The 21,708-nt window shown below is 46.4% G+C and overlaps 1 protein-coding gene across 1 annotated transcript in view; it reads left to right on the forward strand.

The window, feature by feature from the left end:
* The window catches only part of MALRD1 (MAM and LDL receptor class A domain containing 1), a 1,363,691-nt gene that overhangs the window by 1,209,202 nt on the left and 132,781 nt on the right, over nucleotides 1–21,708 (forward strand). Inside the window, exons 33-34 of the mRNA XM_063925153.1 lie at nucleotides 5,546–5,668; nucleotides 8,019–8,085. Of these exons, the coding sequence (XP_063781223.1) occupies nucleotides 5,546–5,668; nucleotides 8,019–8,085 (190 nt within the window). The remainder of the gene's footprint in view (nucleotides 1–5,545; nucleotides 5,669–8,018; nucleotides 8,086–21,708) is intronic.

Raw genomic sequence — 21,708 nt, forward strand, 5'->3', positions numbered from 1 at the left:
TTTGTTTGAATATTTATTTTGTTGTGGAACTACAGGTACCTTTGGGTCCATTAATGCCCTCAATGCTGGTACTTGTGGTTCTACAGGTACCAGCCTGACAGGGGAGGCTTGCTGGGACCTGTAGTTCCACAACACAAGACAATCTTTCTTACTGTTTTTTACACATTTCATGGCTATCAGCCTGCCATCCACAGTCCACGGATGGTAGGGACAGCCTCGGGCTTCATCCCTGGCCCTTGGGAGCCTGGAGGGAGGGGGGGGGAAGGCTTTTTAAAGTATTGAAATGTCTGAGATGGCCCCATAATAGTCCTGGGGAGGCCATTGTTTATTCTGCCCCTGTTGGTATTTGTCCCTTATATTACACTGAGCAAATAAAAGAGGAGAACATTCATAATGCGGGCGTTTACTGTATGTATCATCACCAAATTTCGTTGGTAGTATAGATTACCTCGGGTTGCAGCTTCTTAGCTGATACATAGATTCCTGCAAATCGGAAATATCAACTGTGGAGGCTCTTTTTTTCACACTCTTCATAAGCTTGTAAAAGGACTTGTGTTCTACTGAGACTGTAAGTACACATTCCGTTCTTGTAGGGATATTAGCTAAGATGCTGCATTATGGGGACAAATACATAACCCAAGGTCATTTGGCGACAACAGCCATATTTACAGATACGTATTCCTCTAATTTGGTACGCAGGTATTACTACTCCTGTCTCATGAATTGCTATTCTTGCATTTATCTACTACACTAACATTGGAGCCTCTTTCTCTTACTTTTCTGTTTGTGTTTTGTCACTATTTCCAGCAGCTGTTGTCTTTTACATTTCTGTCTGTTTTGATTTGAAAACTAAAAAATACATTTTCAACCTTCACTTCTCTGTGTAGCTGCTGGTGAGTGTAGAAGACGATACTGGCCACCTCATTGTCACACATTACAGATCTCGCTGCTGTTACTTCTCCCTGCAGCAGAGGACAGAAGCTAGCTTAGAAGGATGAATGGCTATCAACAGTTTGCTAATTGCTTGTCATTGAGTCATCCAGTGCTATGAAATAAATTATAAAAGTCATTTGTGTCATTTCTCTATTGCCTTTTAGAAAATGATCGACAGCATTTGATTGGTTGCTATGAGTAGCATCACCAATTCTCTGTTTTAGAAGCTTTAGTAAATTAACCCCTAACAGTCCAGGTTTTCAGGCTATCCAAGATTGAGCGCAGATGGTTAAATAAAATTGACTGATGTGCTAATGTAGTCACCTGTGCCGACGCATGGTTATCCTTAAAACGTGGGCTGTTAGAGTGACTTACTTAAAGCCAGAGTTTGGGAACCTCTGTTTTGGATACATAGGGATTGACTTACATTTGGTGGGACAGTGGTAACTATCACTATGTATTGCTGCACATCACATTTATACATATTGATGTTCTGCCGCTATTTACCATGCCAGGGGAGACTATTGAAAACCCTGATCCTCTGCAAGGATTTTTTCCCTGCCCAGCCTACCTCTGCCATCGAAAAGAGGAAGCGCTGTTAACATCGGTGGCTAACTTTGCGCATGTTCAGTGGTGGATTCCCAACTAGGTATGTGAGGCGTGTGCCTGGGGCTCCACCTGCTGGGGTCGGCACAGCTTGCCCACCTGCGTCAGATCTTTGGTAGGCCACTGGCCTCTTGATTCTTTTGTTTTGTCATTAAGAAGACTGACACTTGCGGCTGTAGTGTGCTGTCTGAATTGTCAGTTGAGGGAAAAGCATGCAAGTAGATAGAAGGACCTGCTGTTACAGTGCCACCCTGCATGAGCTGCCATCTGGAGAGTCTTGAGGGTGTGACAGGTGGCCTATGTCCAGCCAGATTGGGTATGGTTTACCGGCGGCCGATATCCCGGCGGTCAGCATCCCAATGCCGGGTTCCCGGAAGCAGAATGCCGTGTGGGGGGGAAGTCGAGCACAACGAAGCCCCTTGCGGGCTCGGTGGCAAGTCCCTGTTAGTCAGGATGCCGACTGTCGGGATTTGAAGCATGCGGGATGTAGGGGTCGGTAATGTGACCAGCCAACACCTCCCACCTAAGGGCACCAGCGCAGTAGAACTGTCCCCTGACACAGACACTTGCTATATACTCATCTGCTCCTCCAGCATGTCAAATTAATAATGAAATAATAGATTTTGAGGAAGGGGGTTGCATCCAATGATATTGTGCCGAGAGACTGGAAATTGGACTTCTTATACCCCAACCGCGACACAGAGCAGAATGAGTTAACTCCATAGCAACCCAAGCTGAGAGAGAACCATCATCCTGGTGCCCTTTCCATCAAGGTTATACTCAGTGTGTTTACTATTTCATGTATAAATTAGATTTATATTTTTAGACCATAAGTGTAGTATAACTTGATTTATCTAGGTGAAACCTCATTTTCCACTTAAACCCTGAACTTTCCCTTATGCAGGGCGCCACAGCATTTAAGATCTGCTGATTTATATAGTTTTGTGTCACCTGCAAATACAAAGACATTGCGTTTAATACCTGCTTGTACAGTAAGTCATATATAACGAAGATTAATAAGAGCACCGAGACAGCACCCTTCAATATATCTCTAACAAATTACATCTATTGCAGTAGTGTCCAACATCCTACTAACTTCTTTATAAAAATCAATTACGCCTGTTTGACAAGACCCAGCAGTCATAAAACAATGTTGCTAGCAATTTATAATGCTGTATTTTTAATAACATTCCCACATAAAATCCTTTGAGGCCTTTAGATATTTTTTTCTATTACAGAAGTCAGACTTACAGGTGTATAGTCACTAAAGTTGTATAAAACTCCAGGAATTCTGTACTGGATGATTTTCACAAATTTGGACATAAATTGCAGTTTCACAAATTGATGTTTAGACCAAAAATCACTCATTTTTATCCAATTCACTAATCCAAATCGATATTTGTCTCCCCCAGTTTTGGTCACTGGGAATTTAGCCTAATTGGAGCCAGAAGCCGTGCATGCACAATAGGTCCATTCCGCTCCGGTACTGTAGTGATGCTCCACCAGGAGCACAGCGCTCTCCCTTCTCTACTTGCTGCTGCCATAAGCAGAAAATTCTCAGCTGCTACAAAACTTGGGAAGTATGCAAGATACACTTCTCTACAGGATCCTGGTGCTTCCTCAGTCTGATTCTCATACTTCTGCTTCTGGATTATCCTCTTCTCCAGAGCCTGACACCACTGCCCTCCAAATAGAACACCTACTGCAGACTATTTCAGATTCTGAGGAACTTTATTTTTAATTCAGTCGGGCTGACTGAGCGGGCAGAAGGCTCATATCCAGAATTCTCCTTGGAATCATGTTTTAATTCGCTATTGAAAGGGTTCATTGCACACCTTCTAGGGCCTTGCTTCTGAGGGTGCCGCCGAGAGCTTTTATTACAAATATCCAGCACTATAAGGATCATAACACTGTGCTGTGGCATGCCAGGACCAAGGGTAATTTGGAATACAATGGTCAATGAGGTGCTATATATCAAGACATTCCACGGAGGTAAAGAAGTCCAGAGGCAAGTTTGTTCAAGTCAAGAGACATTTGCAGGACTTGCAACTCCCATATGCCATTGTGAGAGTGCTTTCAGGCAGTATATCTCATATATTTGATACTCCTAAGGAGGCTGTGGCATCGCTTGACCTTCAGATACTGTGTCTGGCTGATCGTTGCTACCTTAGGGATCATAAAATACTACTTGTGCTGTTGTGCATTGCTTTATAATTTTTGCTAAATGTATGAGTAAGTTTTACTGCCCATGTCTTTTTGCTGCTTAAGGTGCTAAATCTTTAGTAGACTGTATACATGTTTCTTTGCATGGCTTGTGTGTTGGCCATAGATGTGGATTTAGTTGTGATGTCAATTATTATTACGATGTATGTATCTTTTAGAGATGGAGGTTGCTCTGTTGCTTCTGGGCTGGCTGCGCCATGTGCTTAAGATTCATTATAGTGGCTGTCCTGTCTCAGCCCTCTATAGTTAGCTGGTTAGTTGGTGGGTTAAGGAGTTTAGGTTTAGGGATTAGGCATACCTCATTGGGGTGAGTATGCAGGGTCGGGGGTGTTGGGATTGTTTTCTTGTTTCTCTGTTTTCTCTTTTTTACTTTCTCCTAGTGTTATATTTTGTTTTCATGAAGTTTTGTATAGCATATGTAAGGTTGGCGGGACAATTCCTGCCAGTTAAATCTACTCTGATTAAGATTAAGATGTCTCTATTCAGATCTCCAGTTACATCATGTGGACTGAGATTTGATTCAGTCGAGTGCTCATTTCTAAAATTGTGGTGGGAAATTAATTTCTAGGGTTGATAAAACCTTATATTCCTGTCCTGCGGCACGAGTTTGTGATAATGAATTTGTTACTGTTTTGTGTAGGCCATAGTACTCGCCAAGGTTACTCTTTATCCCAGTCCTTATTTACCCTTACCATAGAACCACTGGACTTTTGGTCCTAAGCTCTGAGGAGAAGATTGCACTCTATGCAGATGATGTGGTGTTGTTTCTGTCGAATACTGAAATCTCCCTCCCAGCTGTTTTGGCAACGGTAGAGTAGATGCATTTGGCACCATTTTGGGTATCCAAATGAACTGGAAAAAATATGCGGTGTTCCCTGTCTTCCTCAGCCTGTCTCAACCATCTACTCATAATCTCAATACTCTGTTGTACACAATTTACATATCTGGGGATTTTAATTTCCCGTGAGGTGGATGAGTATGTTTCCCTAAATATTCAGCCTCAAATCAAATTAAATCCCATGTTTGGTAGAAATTCCCTCTCACAGTTGTGGAAAGAATAGGTCTGGTAAAAATGATTATCCACCACCCTAAGTTATTGTATATCCTGCAGCATTCCCCAGTTCATCACCCGCTTACCTTATTTTAGAAGATAGCTAAATATTGAGGGATTTACAATCCTTACGTCTTAAACTTGACTTGGGTCCTCTCTCTCGGATGAGGAATGGAGTCTTGTCCTTGGTTCTCCCCGTATGGCCACTGCATATGTCAGATTTCAGCAGATACAGCTATATAATCTTCATAGAGTTTACTGGACGTTTATTGAACTTTGAAATTGTGCAATAAAAATACTTGATTAAAGAAAAAACATAATTGTTTGAAGTTTTGGGCACAGTCTGCCTAGCAGTGCGCTGAATGTGGCGGAGGAACAGACATTTGCAACAGCTGGATGGAGGGGAGATGTTCCTTGCAATGTAGACTTACACCTAGTTTTTGCAATACAAAATCAGGAGCTCATTCATTTTCTGAGCCAGGATATTGAAATTAGTCAAATGGTGTGTGTGGGATGGGGGGGGGGGGTCCTTGATGTCTCTAGTGCAAAATCAGGGTTGCTAAAAATCATGAGTTCAATCTGCATCCAGAACTGCATGCAACTCAGTGTCAGGGTACCCTTAGGCACATTCTAAGTTTTGTATTCATTCCCGTAGAGTCATTGATCTTCCTATGTGGTGTGCAGTTTGTGTGTTAGTTTTACCTGATCGGTGTGTTCACTGGTGTATTTCAGCTGCTTTGGTTGCCATCAATGGATCTTTGCTGTGCATCCCTTCTAATACGTGGATAAGTACTGATCACCGATGTGACGGGACACCCCATTGCAGTAACCTCATAGATGAGTCTGGCTGTTCAGGTATCAAATATTATGTTGTATTATTGTACAAATGTATACAGAGTGAGTCTCCCATATCTAAAATGCTTGGAACCAGAAGTATTTTGGATATAGGGGCTAGATCAGTATGTGATCCAACCGCAGAAAATGAGAAAAAGATGCGGGCGCATGCGCAGCACCCGTCGTGTGCATGCACCTGAATTTTCTGCAGAAAGGGGGGGGGGGGGGCGCACAGAAAATGCAATCAATCAGACAGAGGTGGTCGCGGGGGCGGCAACGCTCCGTTTCCAGGGCGGAGATGGAGCGTTGCAGGGGCAGAGGCCAGCAAACTGGGGGGAGGGGGGGCGTACGGGGCATGGCGGGGGCGTGATCTCGGTGGCTGCGCAACGTCACACGCAGCTGCCGCGATCAGAAACATGGCATCAGGCCTCCAGCTGGCGCCGGCAGGAGGCATCCTTCATTTCTGCTAACAAGCAGAAATTGCGATGCTATTGCAATTTTTCCTTGTTGAAGGGGGGGAGGCGGCGGTCAGCATGCTCGGCGGCCTTGCCCTGCAATGGGCGGCCCCCAGCATGCGATCCAAAGGATTACAAATTCTGCTAATTAGCAGAATTTGCAATCCTTACTGAATTAGGCCGATAAGATGGTTCCAAATTTTGGAATATTTGCATACCGTAATGATGTCTGGGGATGGGAGCGAAGTGTAAACAAATAATATATTTATGTTTCATATACACCATATACCATTGCCTGATGGTAATTGTATACAATATTTGTATTGATTTTATGCATGAAACAAAGTCTGTGCATATTGAACCATCAGAAATCAAAGGTTTTACTATCTCCGTAACACTAAACAATTACGTATTTTGGAATTTTGGATATGGCAGACTCCATCTGTACTGTATTATTATGCTATAGCATTTGTTATTTTCCTGCAATAGTTATATTTAAATTGTATACTTCTTGACAATTGCATTTTCACACCTGTTATTATTCTAAAAAAAAATAAAAAAAAAATGTAACAGCATAAAAAAATCTGCACATCTCACTGCTCCTTTATGTTTTTTCTTAATTTTATGAATAAAATAAACACATTTTTATCTTCACAACTATAAAATAAAAATATAGCAAAGAACAATTATTATTTAGTGAAATTAGAGAATTCGTCAATGGTTTGAATATTTTGGTTTGGCACTGTATATTGGGCCGAATTCAGACCTGATCGTAGCCATGCAGATCAGTTACTCAGACATGCGGGGAGACGACCAGCACGGGGCTAGTCCGCACCGCATGTCAGGCCCTACACCCCCCACACAAGTACAAAAGCATCGCACAGTGGGCGATGCTTTTGTACTTGACGAGTAGCCCCCTACCAGCACAGCTCCTGCGCGCTAGCAGGAGGCTACCTGTCGCTGTCCGGGTCGCAGCGGCTGTATGTGATGTCAAGCACCCCCCACACGGCCTGAGCACGCCTGCGTTGCCCAGACCATGCCCCCAATATGGCGGGCAAATGCCGCCGGCCCGCCCCCTCCTGCCCACCGACCGCCTCTGCCTGTGAATCAGGCAGAGGCGATTGCTGGGCTGAGATGACCATCGCCAGCGCATGCGCAGTTTAGACCTGATTGGCTACTGTGCGAAAACGCACAGCAGTGATCAGGTCTGAATTAGGCCCAAATAAATATGGAACAGACCCTAACACAACCAGTAACCATGTGTGCCAGTGGGGTTCATTAACTAACTACAGGTATAATGATTATGATGAAATTACTATTACATTTTCTCTTTGCCCGAGTACAGCAGCTGTCCAGCCTGCGATGACTAGGGAGAGATTATTTGTCAGTGTTCTGGTGATGGAACCGCTATCAATCTACTAGTCAGAAAGAGACTTCCCTCCCATTGTGTGCACCCTATTATTTATTCTAATTAGTATAAATAATTTATTGTTATACATTACTTTCTCAAAACTCCATGCAATTACTATACAAATACTGTACTGTATGTGTTAGCACTATGGGGGTAATTCCAAGTTGATCGCAGCAGAAATTTTATTAGCAGTTGGGCAAAACCATGTGCACTGCAGGGGAGGCAGATTTAACATGTGCAGAGAGAGTTAGATTTGGGTGTGGTGTGTTCAATCTGCAATCTAAATTACAGTGTAAAAATAAAGCAGCCAGTATTTACCCTGCACAGAAACAGAATAACCCACCCAAATCTAACTCTCTCTACACATGTTATATCTGCCCCCCCTGCAGTGCACATGGTTTTGCCCAACTGCTAACAAAATTCCTGCTGCGATCAACTTGGAATTACCCCATATATACCAGTGATGCGTCTTGCAGTATTGTCCTGAGCTGGTGTTGTTTTCCAGAATGTCCTGATGGATATTGCACAAATGGAGGGAAATGCTTCCTTGAAAATGAAGTTCCAATATGCAGGTAAATTTCACAAATACAGAGTTTTTAGAGAATTTGTTTTCATGAATAACATTTGAAAATACGTAACATACATAATGTAAAGAGTATAAACTGGTTTATTGATCTTTGTATACTGATTTTAAAGTTAAGATTTAAAGGGTTCTCTGCTTAACTGATTTATATTCCAGCTTCCTTTCCAGATCAGCAATTTGTGATATTACCTAAAAATTGACAGTACCTATATTTACTTATAGCCATTATTCTGTGTTGGTTGCTGTAAGTGAAGACTGTGCGCCGGTACTGCTAATGTTTGAAAAATGTGTTTGGTCCTAACTGTTGAGACACATACAGTATAACTGGCTATCTCCTCATAGCACATGCAGCACAATGCATGCAGACATTTCCAATCCATGAATTGGGACCATGGGTGTGTCCTGTACTCCCCTCCAAACACCTATTCATTCCCGTGTTCACCAGTGAGGGAGAGCAGTGTAAGGGGGATACCGCCTAACTCTTCCACCATGCTACAAAGTTGTGCTGATCGAGAAGGCAGAACATAGCCCTACAAGCGATGCAACTGCCACTGTAAGTAAATAAATAAATTCAAGTTCCATATAATGCAAAAAGCCTCGGAACATTTAAAATATTCCCTCTAACCAATAGCAGTAGGTGTATTGAATGGTGTGTGTCTCTAGGCAGGGCCATCTTAATGTATGGGCTTTTTGGGAGTCAGGTAGAGACTGCTTCCCACATGCTCTGATTGTGAATTACACGCAATCGGAGCAGCCTAGCGCTATTCTCCACCAGCCCTCTCGTCTGCAGCAAAACAGTAAATGGCTTTCCGCATGATGATTGGTGGATGGCTGGAGCTATCGACCAATCAGAGTGCACATTCTCTACCTGCCTCCCAACCTGCAGCCAGACAGTGAATGGCTGTCAAAATGCTAATTGGTGGATTGCTGGAGCTACTTAGCAATCAAAGTGCAGCATTCTCTACCAGCCTACAGCCAGGCAGTGAATGGCTATCAGCATGCTGATTGGTGGATGGCTGCAGCTATCCACCAATCAGTCCACCAATGAGTCCAGAGCGGGCCCCCACCGCACAGACTGCACCCATTTGTAAAATACTTACCCCTCCGAAGTCCAGCGCCGGCATCCGTAGCGCCGCAAGAACACAGTGAAAATGGCCCAGTGGCCATTTTCACGGCGTTCTGCGCATGCGCAGTAGAGATCTTAGGGAAAATGTCAGCCGCGCCATTTTCCCGGAGATCTGCGCATGCGCAGTACAGTCTGAGCCCTCTAGTGCTCAGACTCTACGGCACTCCGGGCAGAGAGGAGGGGGCCCGACGGAGGAGGCTGAACACGGGCCTCCTCCTCTCTTAAAACGCCCCTGGGAGGGTCACATGATCAGTAGTGATCGTTACCGTTGTATGGCGGTCGGCTGTGAGCAGTGATGCCACAGTGCCACCATGTTGTAAGACCATCATACAAACATTAACATATATAGATGGAGCCCTGCTCATCTATCCCTTTAATAGGATTCATTGAGCCAGTGCGTCGGACTTAATTCCCTCCTGTAATGACTTAATCCCCTGCTGTATTGTTCTGCAGCTGAGAACAATAGATGAAAGGCTTATGCTAATAAACCATGGTGCACCTAGGCGCAACAGAGAAGGCTGGATGAGCGAGGCTCCATCTGTAGGTGTAACATAACAATGTGAATGTAGAGTATTTGTTTCCAGAATATTGGAAGACAGAGACAAAGGCTGACCCCGCTGATGTGTGCAGGAGCGGTTCTTGGTGCGGGCAAGCAGTGCCTGCGCTTGGGGCACTGCGGCCACAGGCACCGCCGCCTACCCGCTTCCCGCTCCCCGGCTGCAGCAGACGCCGTGGGCTGTGTGGGCGTCCGCTGCAGCCGGCTCCAGTGACAGACACTAGAGGTCATTATTGACCTCTAGTGTCTGTGCGGCGCTGCTATGGGAGAGACGTCATGACGTTTCTCCCATAGAGAGGAGGCGCTGGAGGCCAGACAGAGCAGCAGCAGCAGTGGTCAGGAAGCAGGAGCGGGCCAGTGGTATTTTTTTTGTGTGTGTGTTTGTAAGTGGCTGCTAAGGGGCATGGCGACAGGGGCACAACTACTGGGGGCAAAGCAACAGGGGGCACAACTACTGGGGCAAATCTACTGGGGGCATAGCTACAGGGGGCACAACTTCTGGGAGCACAGCTACTGGGGGCACAGCAACAGAGGGCACAACTACTGGGGGCAAAGCAACGGGGCACAGCAACAGAGGGCACAACTACTGGGGCAAATCTACTGGGGGCACAACTACTGGGGCAAATCTACTGGGCGCATAGCTACAGGGGGCACAGCGACAGGGAGCACAACTACTGGGGGCAAAGCAACAGGGGGCACAGCGACGGGGCATAGCTATAGGGGGCACAACTACTGGGGGCATAGCTACTGGGGGCACAGCTACAGGGGGAAAATAAACTGGGGGGCACAACTACTTGTGGCAAATCTGGGGGCATAACTGTGGCCATACCCCTCCCGTATGAAGCCACGCCCCTATTTTTTGCCGCGTGGGGGGCGCCAGTGGAAACTTTTGCACTGGGCGCCACAAGGTGTAGGACCGGCCCCGGATGTGTGCTATTGCCCTGGCCACCTATATGTATATAATACTGTGTTTTATCAGAAAAAACATTGCTATCACCATGTTCTTAAATGGTGGTGACTGTGAGGTGCAGTACAAATATATTATATAGAGATAAAACAGCACTGTGAAAGTTAAGAAGAAAATAAAATGTGTGTAAGTATTCATATATCTAGGTGTGTACAAGGAAGGCTTTCAAAGTGAGTCATATGTATGAAACAAGTGGCCAGCCCCTGCTCCTTAACAACTACATACAGTACATATAATTGAGTGTGTGACAACAGTCCCATCCATCGCCACTGTTTCCTGGTAACAGGTGGTGTATCCTGCCTGAGCAGACTAGACTAGCCAATCAGATGAGCCCAGGTTATCTGGATGTGTTATGTGGAATGAATGCGAAGGAAATCTAACATGGGGGGTCATTCCGAGTTGTTCGCTCGTTCTTTTTCATCGCAGCGATTTTCCGCAAACTGCTGATAAAGCTAATTATTTATCTTATAATATTCACTATAAATGGGTAAGAGACTCAGTACGCAATTGGCGTGTGGGGTACCGTAAGGGTACGCACTTAGCGTAGCATACGCTCGGCCGTGATCGAGACGCACATGCGAAACGCTCGCTCACAGCTTAATGCGTGGTGTCGAGCACGCTATAGGCGGCCGACTACCGTAATGCTACGCTACCAGCGTAGCGGACGCTCGAGTCCACGAGGAGAACACGAGCGGCGCAGACGCTCACGGGATGACAATCAGTACACCTTGAATGTAACACACAGAAAGGATACTCTTATACTGTAAACCTTGTACTGAAATACTGTAGCGATGTAACGCTGCTTCACCTTGTTAATGCTAAAGCTGCTTGAGCGTTTGAGACGCTCCTATTACCCTCTGCAATATAATAAACACACGATACCTTGCTAAGGTTCCAACACCTTTACTAACGAGCTTTCTCTGACGTCCTAAGTGGATGCTGGGGACTCCGTCAGGACCATGGGGATTAGCGGCTCCGCAGGAGACAGGGCACAAAACTAAAGCTTTAGGATCAGGTGGTGTGTACTGGCTCCTCCCCCTATGACCCTCCTCCAAGCCTCAGTTAGGTTTTTGTGCCCGTCCGAGCAGGGTGCAATCTAGGTGGCTCTCTTAAGGAGCTGCTTAGAAAAAGTTTTTAGGTTTCTTATTTTCAGTGAGTCCTGCTGGCAACAGGCTCACTGCATCGAGGGACTTAGGGGAGAGAAGTTCAACTCACCTGCGTGCAGGATGGATTGGCTTCTTAGGCTACTGGACACCATTAGCTCCAGAGGGAGTCGGAACACAGGTCTCACCCTGGGGTTCGTCCCGGAGCCGCGCCGCCGACCCCCCTTGCAGATGCTGAAGATTGAAGGTCCAGAAACCGGCGGCAGAAGGCTTTTCAGTCTTCATGAAGGTAGCGCACAGCACTGCAGCTGTGCGCCATTGTTGTCACGGAGGGTGCAGGGCGTTGCTGGGGGCGCCCTGGGCAGCAATGTATAATACCTTATTCTGGCTAAAAATACATCACATATAGCCCCTGGAGGCTATATGGATGTATTTAACCCCTGCCAGGTCTCAGAAAAACGGGAGAAGAAGCCCGCCGAAAAGGGGGCGGGGCCTATTCTCCTCAGCACACAGCGCCATTTTCCCTCACAGAAATGCTGGTGGGAAGGCTCCCAGGCTCTCCCCTGCACTGCACTACAGAAACAGGGTTAAAACAGAGAGGGGGGGCACTTATTTGGCGATATGTATATATATATTAAAATGCTATAAGGGAAAAACACTTATATAAAGGTTGTCCCTGTATAATATAGCGTTTTTGGTGTGTGCTGGCAAACTCTCCCTCTGTCTCCCCAAAGGGCTAGTGGGGTCCTGTCCTCTATCAGAGCATTCCCTGTGTGTGTGCTGTGTGTCGGTACTTGTGTGTCGACATGTATGAGGACGATGTTGGTGAGGAGGCGGAGCAATTGCCGGTAATGGTGATGTCACTCTCTAGGGAGTCGACACCGGAATGGATGGCTTATTTAAGGAATTACGTGATAATGTCAACACGCTGCAAGGTCGGTTGACGACATGAGCCGGCCGGCAAACCAATTAGTACCTGTCCAGGCGTCTAAAACACCGTCAGGGGCGTTAAAACGTCCTTTTTACCTCAGTCGGTCGACACAGACACGGACACTGACTCCAGTGTCGACGGTGAAGAAACAAACGTATTTTCCTTTAGGGCCACACGTTACTTGTTAAGGGCAATGAAGGAGATGTTACATATTTCTGATACTACAAGTACCACAAAAAAGGGTATTATGTGGAGTGTGAAAAAAACTACATGTGGTTTTTCCTGAATCAGATAAATTAAATGAAGTGTGTGATGATGCGTGGGTTTCCCCCGATAGAAAATTATTGGCGGTATACCCTTTCCCGCCAGAAGTTATGGCGCGTTGGGAAACACACCTTAGGGTGGATAAGGCGCTCACACGCTTATAAAAACAAGTGGCGTTACCGTCTCCAGATACGGACGCCCTCAAGGAGCCAACTGATAGGAGGTTGGAAAATATCCTAAAAAGTATATACACACATACTGGTGTTATACTGCGACCAGCGATCGCCTCAGCCTGGATGGGCAGCGCTGGGGTGGCTTGGTCGGATTCCCTGACTGGAAATATTGATACCCTTGACAGGGACAGTATTTTATTGACTATAGAGCATTTAAAAGATGCATTTCTATATATGCGAAACTCTGGCATCAAGAGTAAGTGCGATGTCCATATCTGCCAGACGATGTTTATGGACACGACAGTGGTCAGGTGATGCAGATTCCAAACGGCACATGGAAGTATTGCCGTATAAAGGGGAGGAGTTATTTGGGGTCGGTCCATCGGACCTGGTGGCCACGGCAACAGCTAGAAAATCCACCTTTTTTACCCCAAGTCACATCTCAGCAGAAAAAGACATAGTCTTTTCAGCCTCAGTCCTTTCGTCCCCATAATATCTGCCCAGGGATAGAGGTAAGGGAAGAAGACTGCAGCAGGCAGCCCATTCCCAGGAACAGAAGCCTTCCACCGCTTCTGCCAAGTCCTCAGCATGACGCTGGGGCCGTACAAACAGGTGCGGTGGGGGGTCGTCTCAAGAGTTTCAGCACGCAGTGGGCTCACTCGCAAGTGGACCCCTGGATCCTACAAGTAGTATCCCAGGGGTACAGATTGGAAATTCGAGACGTCTCCCCCTCGCAAGTTCCTGAAGTTTGCTTTACCAACGTCTACCTCCGACAGGGAGGCAGTATTGGAAACAATTCACAAGCTGTATTCCCAGCAGGTGATAATCAAAGTACCCCTCCTACAACAAGTAAAGGGGTATTATTCCACACCATATTGTGGTACTGAAGCCAGACGGCCCGGTGAGACCTTTTCTAAATGGAGTCACTCAGAGCAGTGATAGCGAACCAGGAAGAAGGGGACTATATGGTGTCCCTGGACATCAAGGATGCTTACCTCCATGTCCAAATTTGCCCTTCTCACAAAGGGTACCTCAGGTTCGTGGTACAAAACTGTCACTATCAGTTTCAGACGCTGCCGTTTGGATTGTCCACGGCACCCCGGGTCTTTACCAAGGTAATGGCCGAAATGATGATTCTTCTTCAAAGAAAAGGCGTCTTAATTATCCCTTACTTGGACGATCTCCTGATAAGGGCAAGGTCCAGAGAACAGTTGGAGGTCTGAGTAGCACTATCTCAAGTATTTCTACGACAGCACGGGTGGATTCTAAATATTCCAAAATCGCAGCTGTCTCCGACGACACGTCTGCTGTCCCTAGGGATGATTCTGGACACAGTCCAGAAAAAGGTGTTTCTCCCGGAGGAGAAAGCCAGGGAGTTATCCGAGCTAGTCAGGAACCTCCAAAAAACCAGGAAAAGTGTCAGTGCATCATTGCACAAGGGTCCTGGGAAAAATGGTGGCTTCTTACGAAGCGATTCCATTCGGCAGATTTCACGCAAGAACTTTTCAGTGGGATCTGCTGGACAAATGGTCCGGATCGCATCTTCAGATGCATCAGCGGATAACCCTGTCTCCAAGGACAAGGGTGTCTCTTCTGTGGTGGCTGCAGAGTGCTCATCTACTAAAGGGCCACAGTTATGCATTCAGGACTGGGTCCTGGTGACCACGGATTCCAGCTTGAAAGGCTGGGGAGCAGTCACACAGGGAAAAAATTTCCAGGGAGTGTGATCAAGTCTGGGGACTTCTCTCCGCATAAATATACTGGAGCTAAGAGCAATTTACAATGCTCTAAGCTTAGCAAGACCTCTGCTTCAAGGTCAGCCGGTATTGATCCAGTGGGACAACATCACGGCAGTCGCCCACGTAAACAGACAGGGCGGCACAAGAAGCAGGAGGACAATGGCAGAAACTGCAAGGATTCTTCGCTGGGCGGAAAATCATGTGATAGCACTGTCAGCAGTTTTCATTCCGGGAGTGGACAACTGGGAAGCAGACTTCCTCTGCACGACCTCCACCCGGTAGAGTGGGGACTTCATCGAGAAGTTTTTTCCACATGATTGTGCACCGTTGGGAAAGACCAAAGGTGGACATGATGGCGTCCCGCCTGAACAAAAAACTGGACAGGTATTGCGCCAGGTCAAGAGACCCTCAGGCAATAGCTGTGGACGTTCTGGTAACACCAGGGGTGTACCAGTCGGTGTATGTGTTCCCTCCTCTGCTTCTCATACCAAAGGTACTGAGAATTATAAGACGTAGAGGAGTAAGAACTATACTCGTGGCTCCGGATGGGCCAAGAAGGACTTGGTACCCGGAACTTCAAGAGATGCTCACAGAGGACTCAGGGCCTCTGCCGATAAGAAGGGACTTGTTTCAGCAAGTACCATGTCTGTTCCAAGACTTACCGCGGCTGCGTTTGACGGCATGGCGGTTGAACGCCGGATCCTAAGGGAAAAAGGCATTCCGGAAGAGGTCATTCCTACCCTGGTCAAAGCCAGGAAGGAGGTGACCGCACAACATTATCACCACATTTGGCGAAAATATGTTGCGTGGTGTGAGGCCAGGAAGGCCCCACGAAGAAATTTCAACTCGGTCGATTCCTGCATTTCCTGCAAACAGGAGTGTCTATGGGCCTCAAATTGGGGTCCATTAAGGTTCAAATTTCGGCCCTGTCGATTTTCTTCCAGAAAGAATTGGCTTCAGTTCCTGGAGTCCAGAAATTTGACAAGGGAGTACTGCATATACAACCCCCTTTTGTGCCTCCAGTGGCACTGTGGGATCTCAACGTAGTCCTGGGATTCCTCAAATCACGTTGGTTTAAACCGCTCAAATCTGTGGATTTGAAATATCTCACATGGAAAGTGACCATGATGTTGGCCCTGGCCTCGGCCAGGCGAGTGTCAGAAGTGGCGGCTTTGTCTCACAAAAGCCCATATCTGATTGTCCATTCGGACAGGGCAGAGCTGCGGACTCGTCCCCAGTTTCTCCCTAAGTTGGTGTCAGCGTTTCATCTGAACCAGCTTATTGTGGTACCTGCGGCTACTAGAGACTTGGAGGACTCCAAGTTGCTAGATGTTGTCAGGGCCCTGAAAATATAGATTTCCAGGACGGCTGGAGTCAGGAAAACTGATTTGCTGTTATCCTGTATGCACCCAAAAAACTGGGTGCTCTTGCTTCTAAGCAGACGATTGCTAGTTGAATGTGTAGTACAATTCAGCTGCACATTCTGTGGCAGGACTGCCACAGCCAAAATATATAAATGCCCATTCCACAAGGAAGGTGGGCTCATCTTGGGCGACTGCCCGAGGGGTCTCGGCTTTACAACTTTGCCGAGCTGCTACTTGGTCAGGGGCACACCCTGGCTGAGGAGGACCTGGAGTTCTCTCACTCGGTGCTGCAGAGTCATCCGCACTCTCCCGCCCGTTTGGGAGCTTTGGTATAATCCCCATGGTCCTGACGGAGTCCCCAGCATCCACTTAGGACGTCAGAGAAAATAAGATTTTACTTACCGATAAATCTATTTCTCGTAGTCCGTAGTGGATGCTGGGCGCCCATCCCAAGTGCGGATTGTCTGCAATACTTGTACATAGTTGTTGTTACAAAAAAATCGGGTTGTTATTGTTGTGAGCCGTCTGTTCAGAGGCTCCTACGTTTGTCATACTGTTAACTGGGTTCAGATCACAAGTTATACGGTGTGATTGGTGTGGCTGGTATGAGTCTTACCCGGGATTCAATATCCTTCCTTATTGTGTACGCTCGTCCGGGCACAGTATCCTAACTGAGGCTTGGAGGAGGGTCATAGGGGGAGGAGCCAGTACACACCACCTGATCCTAAAGCTTTAGTTTTGTGCCCTGTCTCCTGCGGAGCCGCTAATCCCCATGGTCCTGACGGAGTCCCCAGCATCCACTACGGACTACGAGAAATAGATTTATCGGTAAGTAAAATCTTATTTTTAGTTATATCGAAAAGGGGAAACAGTTTACAAGTCATACACTACAAGCTAACATATCATTCTAACAGAATATCTAGACAGAAATATACAATAGCATCACAATCCTATACTATAACAGAGAGAGAGAGAGAGAGAGAGAGAGTATGGCCAATACAAACAGAGAACAAGTTGGTTACAGAGAATTACTTACACACACTGGGAACGATCGCTGCGCAGCTCTGGTACCAGCTCCAAGTTAGTCAAGATGAAAACCGTTTGTGGAGAGTGAGTGAGCTGCCCAGGCTGGCTGATCTTATATACACTGCGTACAGTACACTACAAAGGGACCTATAATCTCATTGTTCATTGGACACAGGAATGTCTCCTCGCATCATAACAAAAGGTCATAGGTTAGTTTGAACAGGTGGGCTGTGACTATATCAAACTGCTCAGGTGGGAGGGAATCTGAGGATTCCCGCCGCATGGGTAATGAATCGCAAATATAGTAAATGTCCAGAAAATACTAATGGCCATAACTATACGCAGGAGCGATTAATCTTTACCTAACCAGCACCGGATTGTTTCTAATAAAATGTTCTTTAGTTAGGTACCAGACACAGCTGCTCAAACCCTGTCTGACCCTTCGTACCATGCAAAGAGGAATTCCTCTGTCCAGCGACCCTTTACATTAAACAAACTTACAGTCATTATTAAGGGGAACATTATCTATAAAACATACTATTTGGTTTTATTATTTAACGATTGAGTCGCCCGCTAGACGCACACAAACTCTACCGTAAATGCACATACCACGCACTCGAGCGCATGGCCGAGGAGGCGCCATCACGCAGCTGCGAGTATCCGTACGCACGGGAGAGAATGTGCACGTGCAGCAGGCACGCGCATGAGGTGAATATATGGCAACGTGTAGCATGATATTTTTCCGACTTTGACAGTCCACCCTTTGGCAGTCATCAATAACTGCCACTTCCTAAAACAGTTCAAAAAAGAAAAATATATGTCATAATGTAAATACCATTTTATGATTGGGTAAAGGGAGGAGAGGAGCAGGTGGGAAAAAGGTATGACCTAGTGAGATAGTAGAAGCATGTGTGTAGGAATCCATGTTTGAGGGGTCATGTATCATCGTGCCGTACGTGTTTTAAATCAAGCTTCGAGGTATTGCGAAGTATACATTTGAATTCCTTCTTATCCCGTATTACGGGTCTGTGGATGGGCTGTCAAACTTTACCGAGCTCTTTTCGGCTTTTGGTTGCAACAAATGGGGGAGCACATTTAGTTGATGATACATGAATGGGGGGGATATGTGAGTGCTGATATCTGTGCCTATATTCCCTATTGACTATGTGTGTCATTACCTGAAGGTTGTAGAAATGAAGATAAGAAGCCATTATTATAAATGCAGTCGTAAACTATGTGAGTTTAATATGCATTCGCCGATTGAGGTCTTGTCTGAAGTCTTGTCTTGATGTACATGTTGTCTGATGTCTCTCGGTGCTTTCGCTATAAATAACGAGCAAAAGTTGTTCCATTGTCCATAAAGTTACAGTCTCTAAAGTGTTGGGCTATCGTAAAAGTTAAAGTCACTAGGGAAATTGGGGCTTGTAGCATAGTTCATCAATGGTCTGTATAAAAGAGGTTGTCAAATTCTTCTTCCAAGCGGATGTCTTTGTACCTTGGAGGAGAACAAAGGAGAAACGGGTGAAAGAAACGGACCGTGGAATCACATTTTCATCACAACATTGGGGTATATTTACTAAGCTCCCGATTTTGACCGAGATGCCGTTTTTTCATCAAAGTGTCATCTCGGTCAATCTCGGTCATTTACTAAACACTAATCACGGCAGTGATGAGGGCATTCGTAATTTTTTTCTAGTTCAGGTAAAAAATTACGAATGAATACACCATCGGTCAAATTACGCCTGTTTAAGTATGAATCTCGGTCATTTACTAAGAAGTGCAAAGCAAAAAAACCCAAAACACTGCCGTGAAAAATTACAATTCGTAAAAAAGTCCTAAAAAAAAACAGACCTGCTTTTTTTATTCGTGATTTGAGATGCATGCAGGGATCCATGAGATCCGTGCATGTATATCAGTGGGAAGGGGTTGGAAAGTGCTTTTTTTTGCCAAAAAAAATTGCGTGGGGTCCCCCCTCCTAAGCATAACCAGCCTCGGGCTCTTTGAGCCGATCCTGGTTGCAGAAATATGGGAAAAAAAATGACAGGGGTTCCCCCATATTTAAGCAACCAGCATCGGGCTCTGCGCCTGGTCCTGGTCCCAAAAATACGGGGGACAAAAAGAGTAGGGGTCCCCCGTATTTTTAAAACCAGCACCGGGCTCCACTAGCTGGACAGATAATGCCACAGCCGGGGGTCACTTTTATACAGCGCCCTGCGGCCGTGGCATCAAAAATCCAACTAGTCACCCCTGGCCGGGGTACCCTGGGGGAGTGGGGACCCCTTCAATCAAGGGGTCCCCCCCCCCCAGCCACCCAAGGGCCAGGGGTGAAGCCCGATGCTGTCCCCCCCCATCCAATGGGCTGCGGATGGGAGGGCTGATAGCCTTTGTTGTAAAATAAAAGATATTGCTTTTAGTAGCAGTACTACAAGTCCCAGCAAGCCTCCCCCGCATGCTTGTACTTGGAGAACCACAAGTACCAGCATGCGGCGGAAAAACGGGCCCGCTGGTACCTGTAGTACTACCACTAAAAAAATACCCAAAAAAACACAAGACACACACACCGTGAAAGTATAATTTTATTACATACATACACACATACATACATACATACTTACCTTATGTTCCCACGCAGGTCGGTCCTCTTCTCCAGTAGAATCCAAGGGGTACCTGTTGAAGAAATTCTACTCACCAGATCCAGTGGTCCAGGCTCCTCGGCAAATCCAGGGATAATCCACGTACTTGAATAAAACAAAAAAACGGCTGCCCGACCACGAACTGAAAGGTGACCCATGTTTGCACATGGGTCACCTTTCCACGAATGCCAGAAACCCACTTTGCCTTCTGGCTAAGTGGGTTTCTTCAGCCAATCAGGGAGTGCCACGTTGTAGCACTCTCCTGATCAGCTGTGTGCTGCTGTCCTCACTGACAGGCAGCACGCGGCAGTGTTACAATGTAGCGCCTATGCGCTACATTGTAACCAATGATGGGAACTTTCTGCCCTGCGGTTGACCTAAAGTGACGTCACCGCTGAGCAGAAAGTTCCCATCATTGGTTACAATGTAGCGCATAGGCGCTACATTGTAACACTGCCGCGTGCTGCCTGTCAGTGAGGACAGCAGCACACAGCTGATCAGGAGAGTGCTACAACGTGGCACTCCCTGATTGGCTGAAGAAACCCACTTAGCCAGAAGGCAAAGTGGGTTTCTGGCATTCGTGGAAAGGTGACCCATGTGCAAACATGGGTCACCTTTCAGTTCGTGGTCGGGCAGCCGTTTTTTTGTTTTATTCAAGTACGTGGATTATCCCTGGATTTGCCGAGGAGCCTGGACCACTGGATCTGGTGAGTAGAATTTCTTCAACAGGTACCCCTTGGATTCTACTGGAGAAGAGGACCGACCTGCGTGGGAACATAAGGTAAGTATGTATGTGTGTATGTATGTAATAAAATTATACTTTCACGGTGTGTGTGTCTTGTGTTTTTTTGGGTATTTTTTTAGTGGTAGTACTACAGGTACCAGCGGGCCCGTTTTTCCGCCGCATGCTGGTACTTGTGGTTCTCCAAGTACAAGCATGCGGGGGAGGCTTGCTGGGACTTGTAGTACTGCTACTAAAAACAATATCTTTTATTTTACAACAAAGGCTATCAGCCCTCCCATCCGCAGCCCATTGGATGGGGGGGGACAGCCTCGGGCTTCACCCCTGGCCCTTGGGTGGCTGGGGGGGGGGGACCCCTTGATTGAAGGGGTCCCCACTCCCCCAGGGTACCCCGGCCAGGGGTGACTAGTTGGATTTTTGATGCCACGGCCGCAGGGCGCTGTATAAAAGTGACCCCCGGCTGTGGCATTATCTGTCCAGCTAGTGGAGCCCGGTGCTGGTTTTAAAAATACGGGGGACCCCTACTCTTTTTGTCCCCCGTATTTTTGGGACCAGGACCAGGCGCAGAGCCCGATGCTGGTTGCTTAAATATGGGGGAACCCCTGTCATTTTTTTCCCCATATTTCTGCAACCAGGATCGGCTCAAAGAGCCCGAGGCTGGTTATGCTTAGGAGGGGGGACCCCACGCAATTTTTTTTAGGATTTTACTTTGTTTAATTTAAAAAAAAAAAAAAATACGAACCCCAGCACGGATCACATAGATCCGGCCGAGATTGATTGTAAAAAAAAACGGCAGTGTTTTGCTAATCACTGCCGTCAAATTAGGTAAAAAAACACGAATGACATCGACATCGGAAGCAAAGAAAAATACGAATACGACAGCTTAGTAAATTAGTCGTAATCAATTCAAAAAGTTGCAGTTTTACACTGCCGATGTCATTCGTGATTGAACTTTGACCTATTTTCGGAAATTACGAATCTTAGTAAA

This window comes from Pseudophryne corroboree, chromosome 5, assembly GCF_028390025.1.
Source record: "Pseudophryne corroboree isolate aPseCor3 chromosome 5, aPseCor3.hap2, whole genome shotgun sequence".
Lineage (NCBI taxonomy): Eukaryota > Metazoa > Chordata > Amphibia > Anura > Myobatrachidae > Pseudophryne > Pseudophryne corroboree.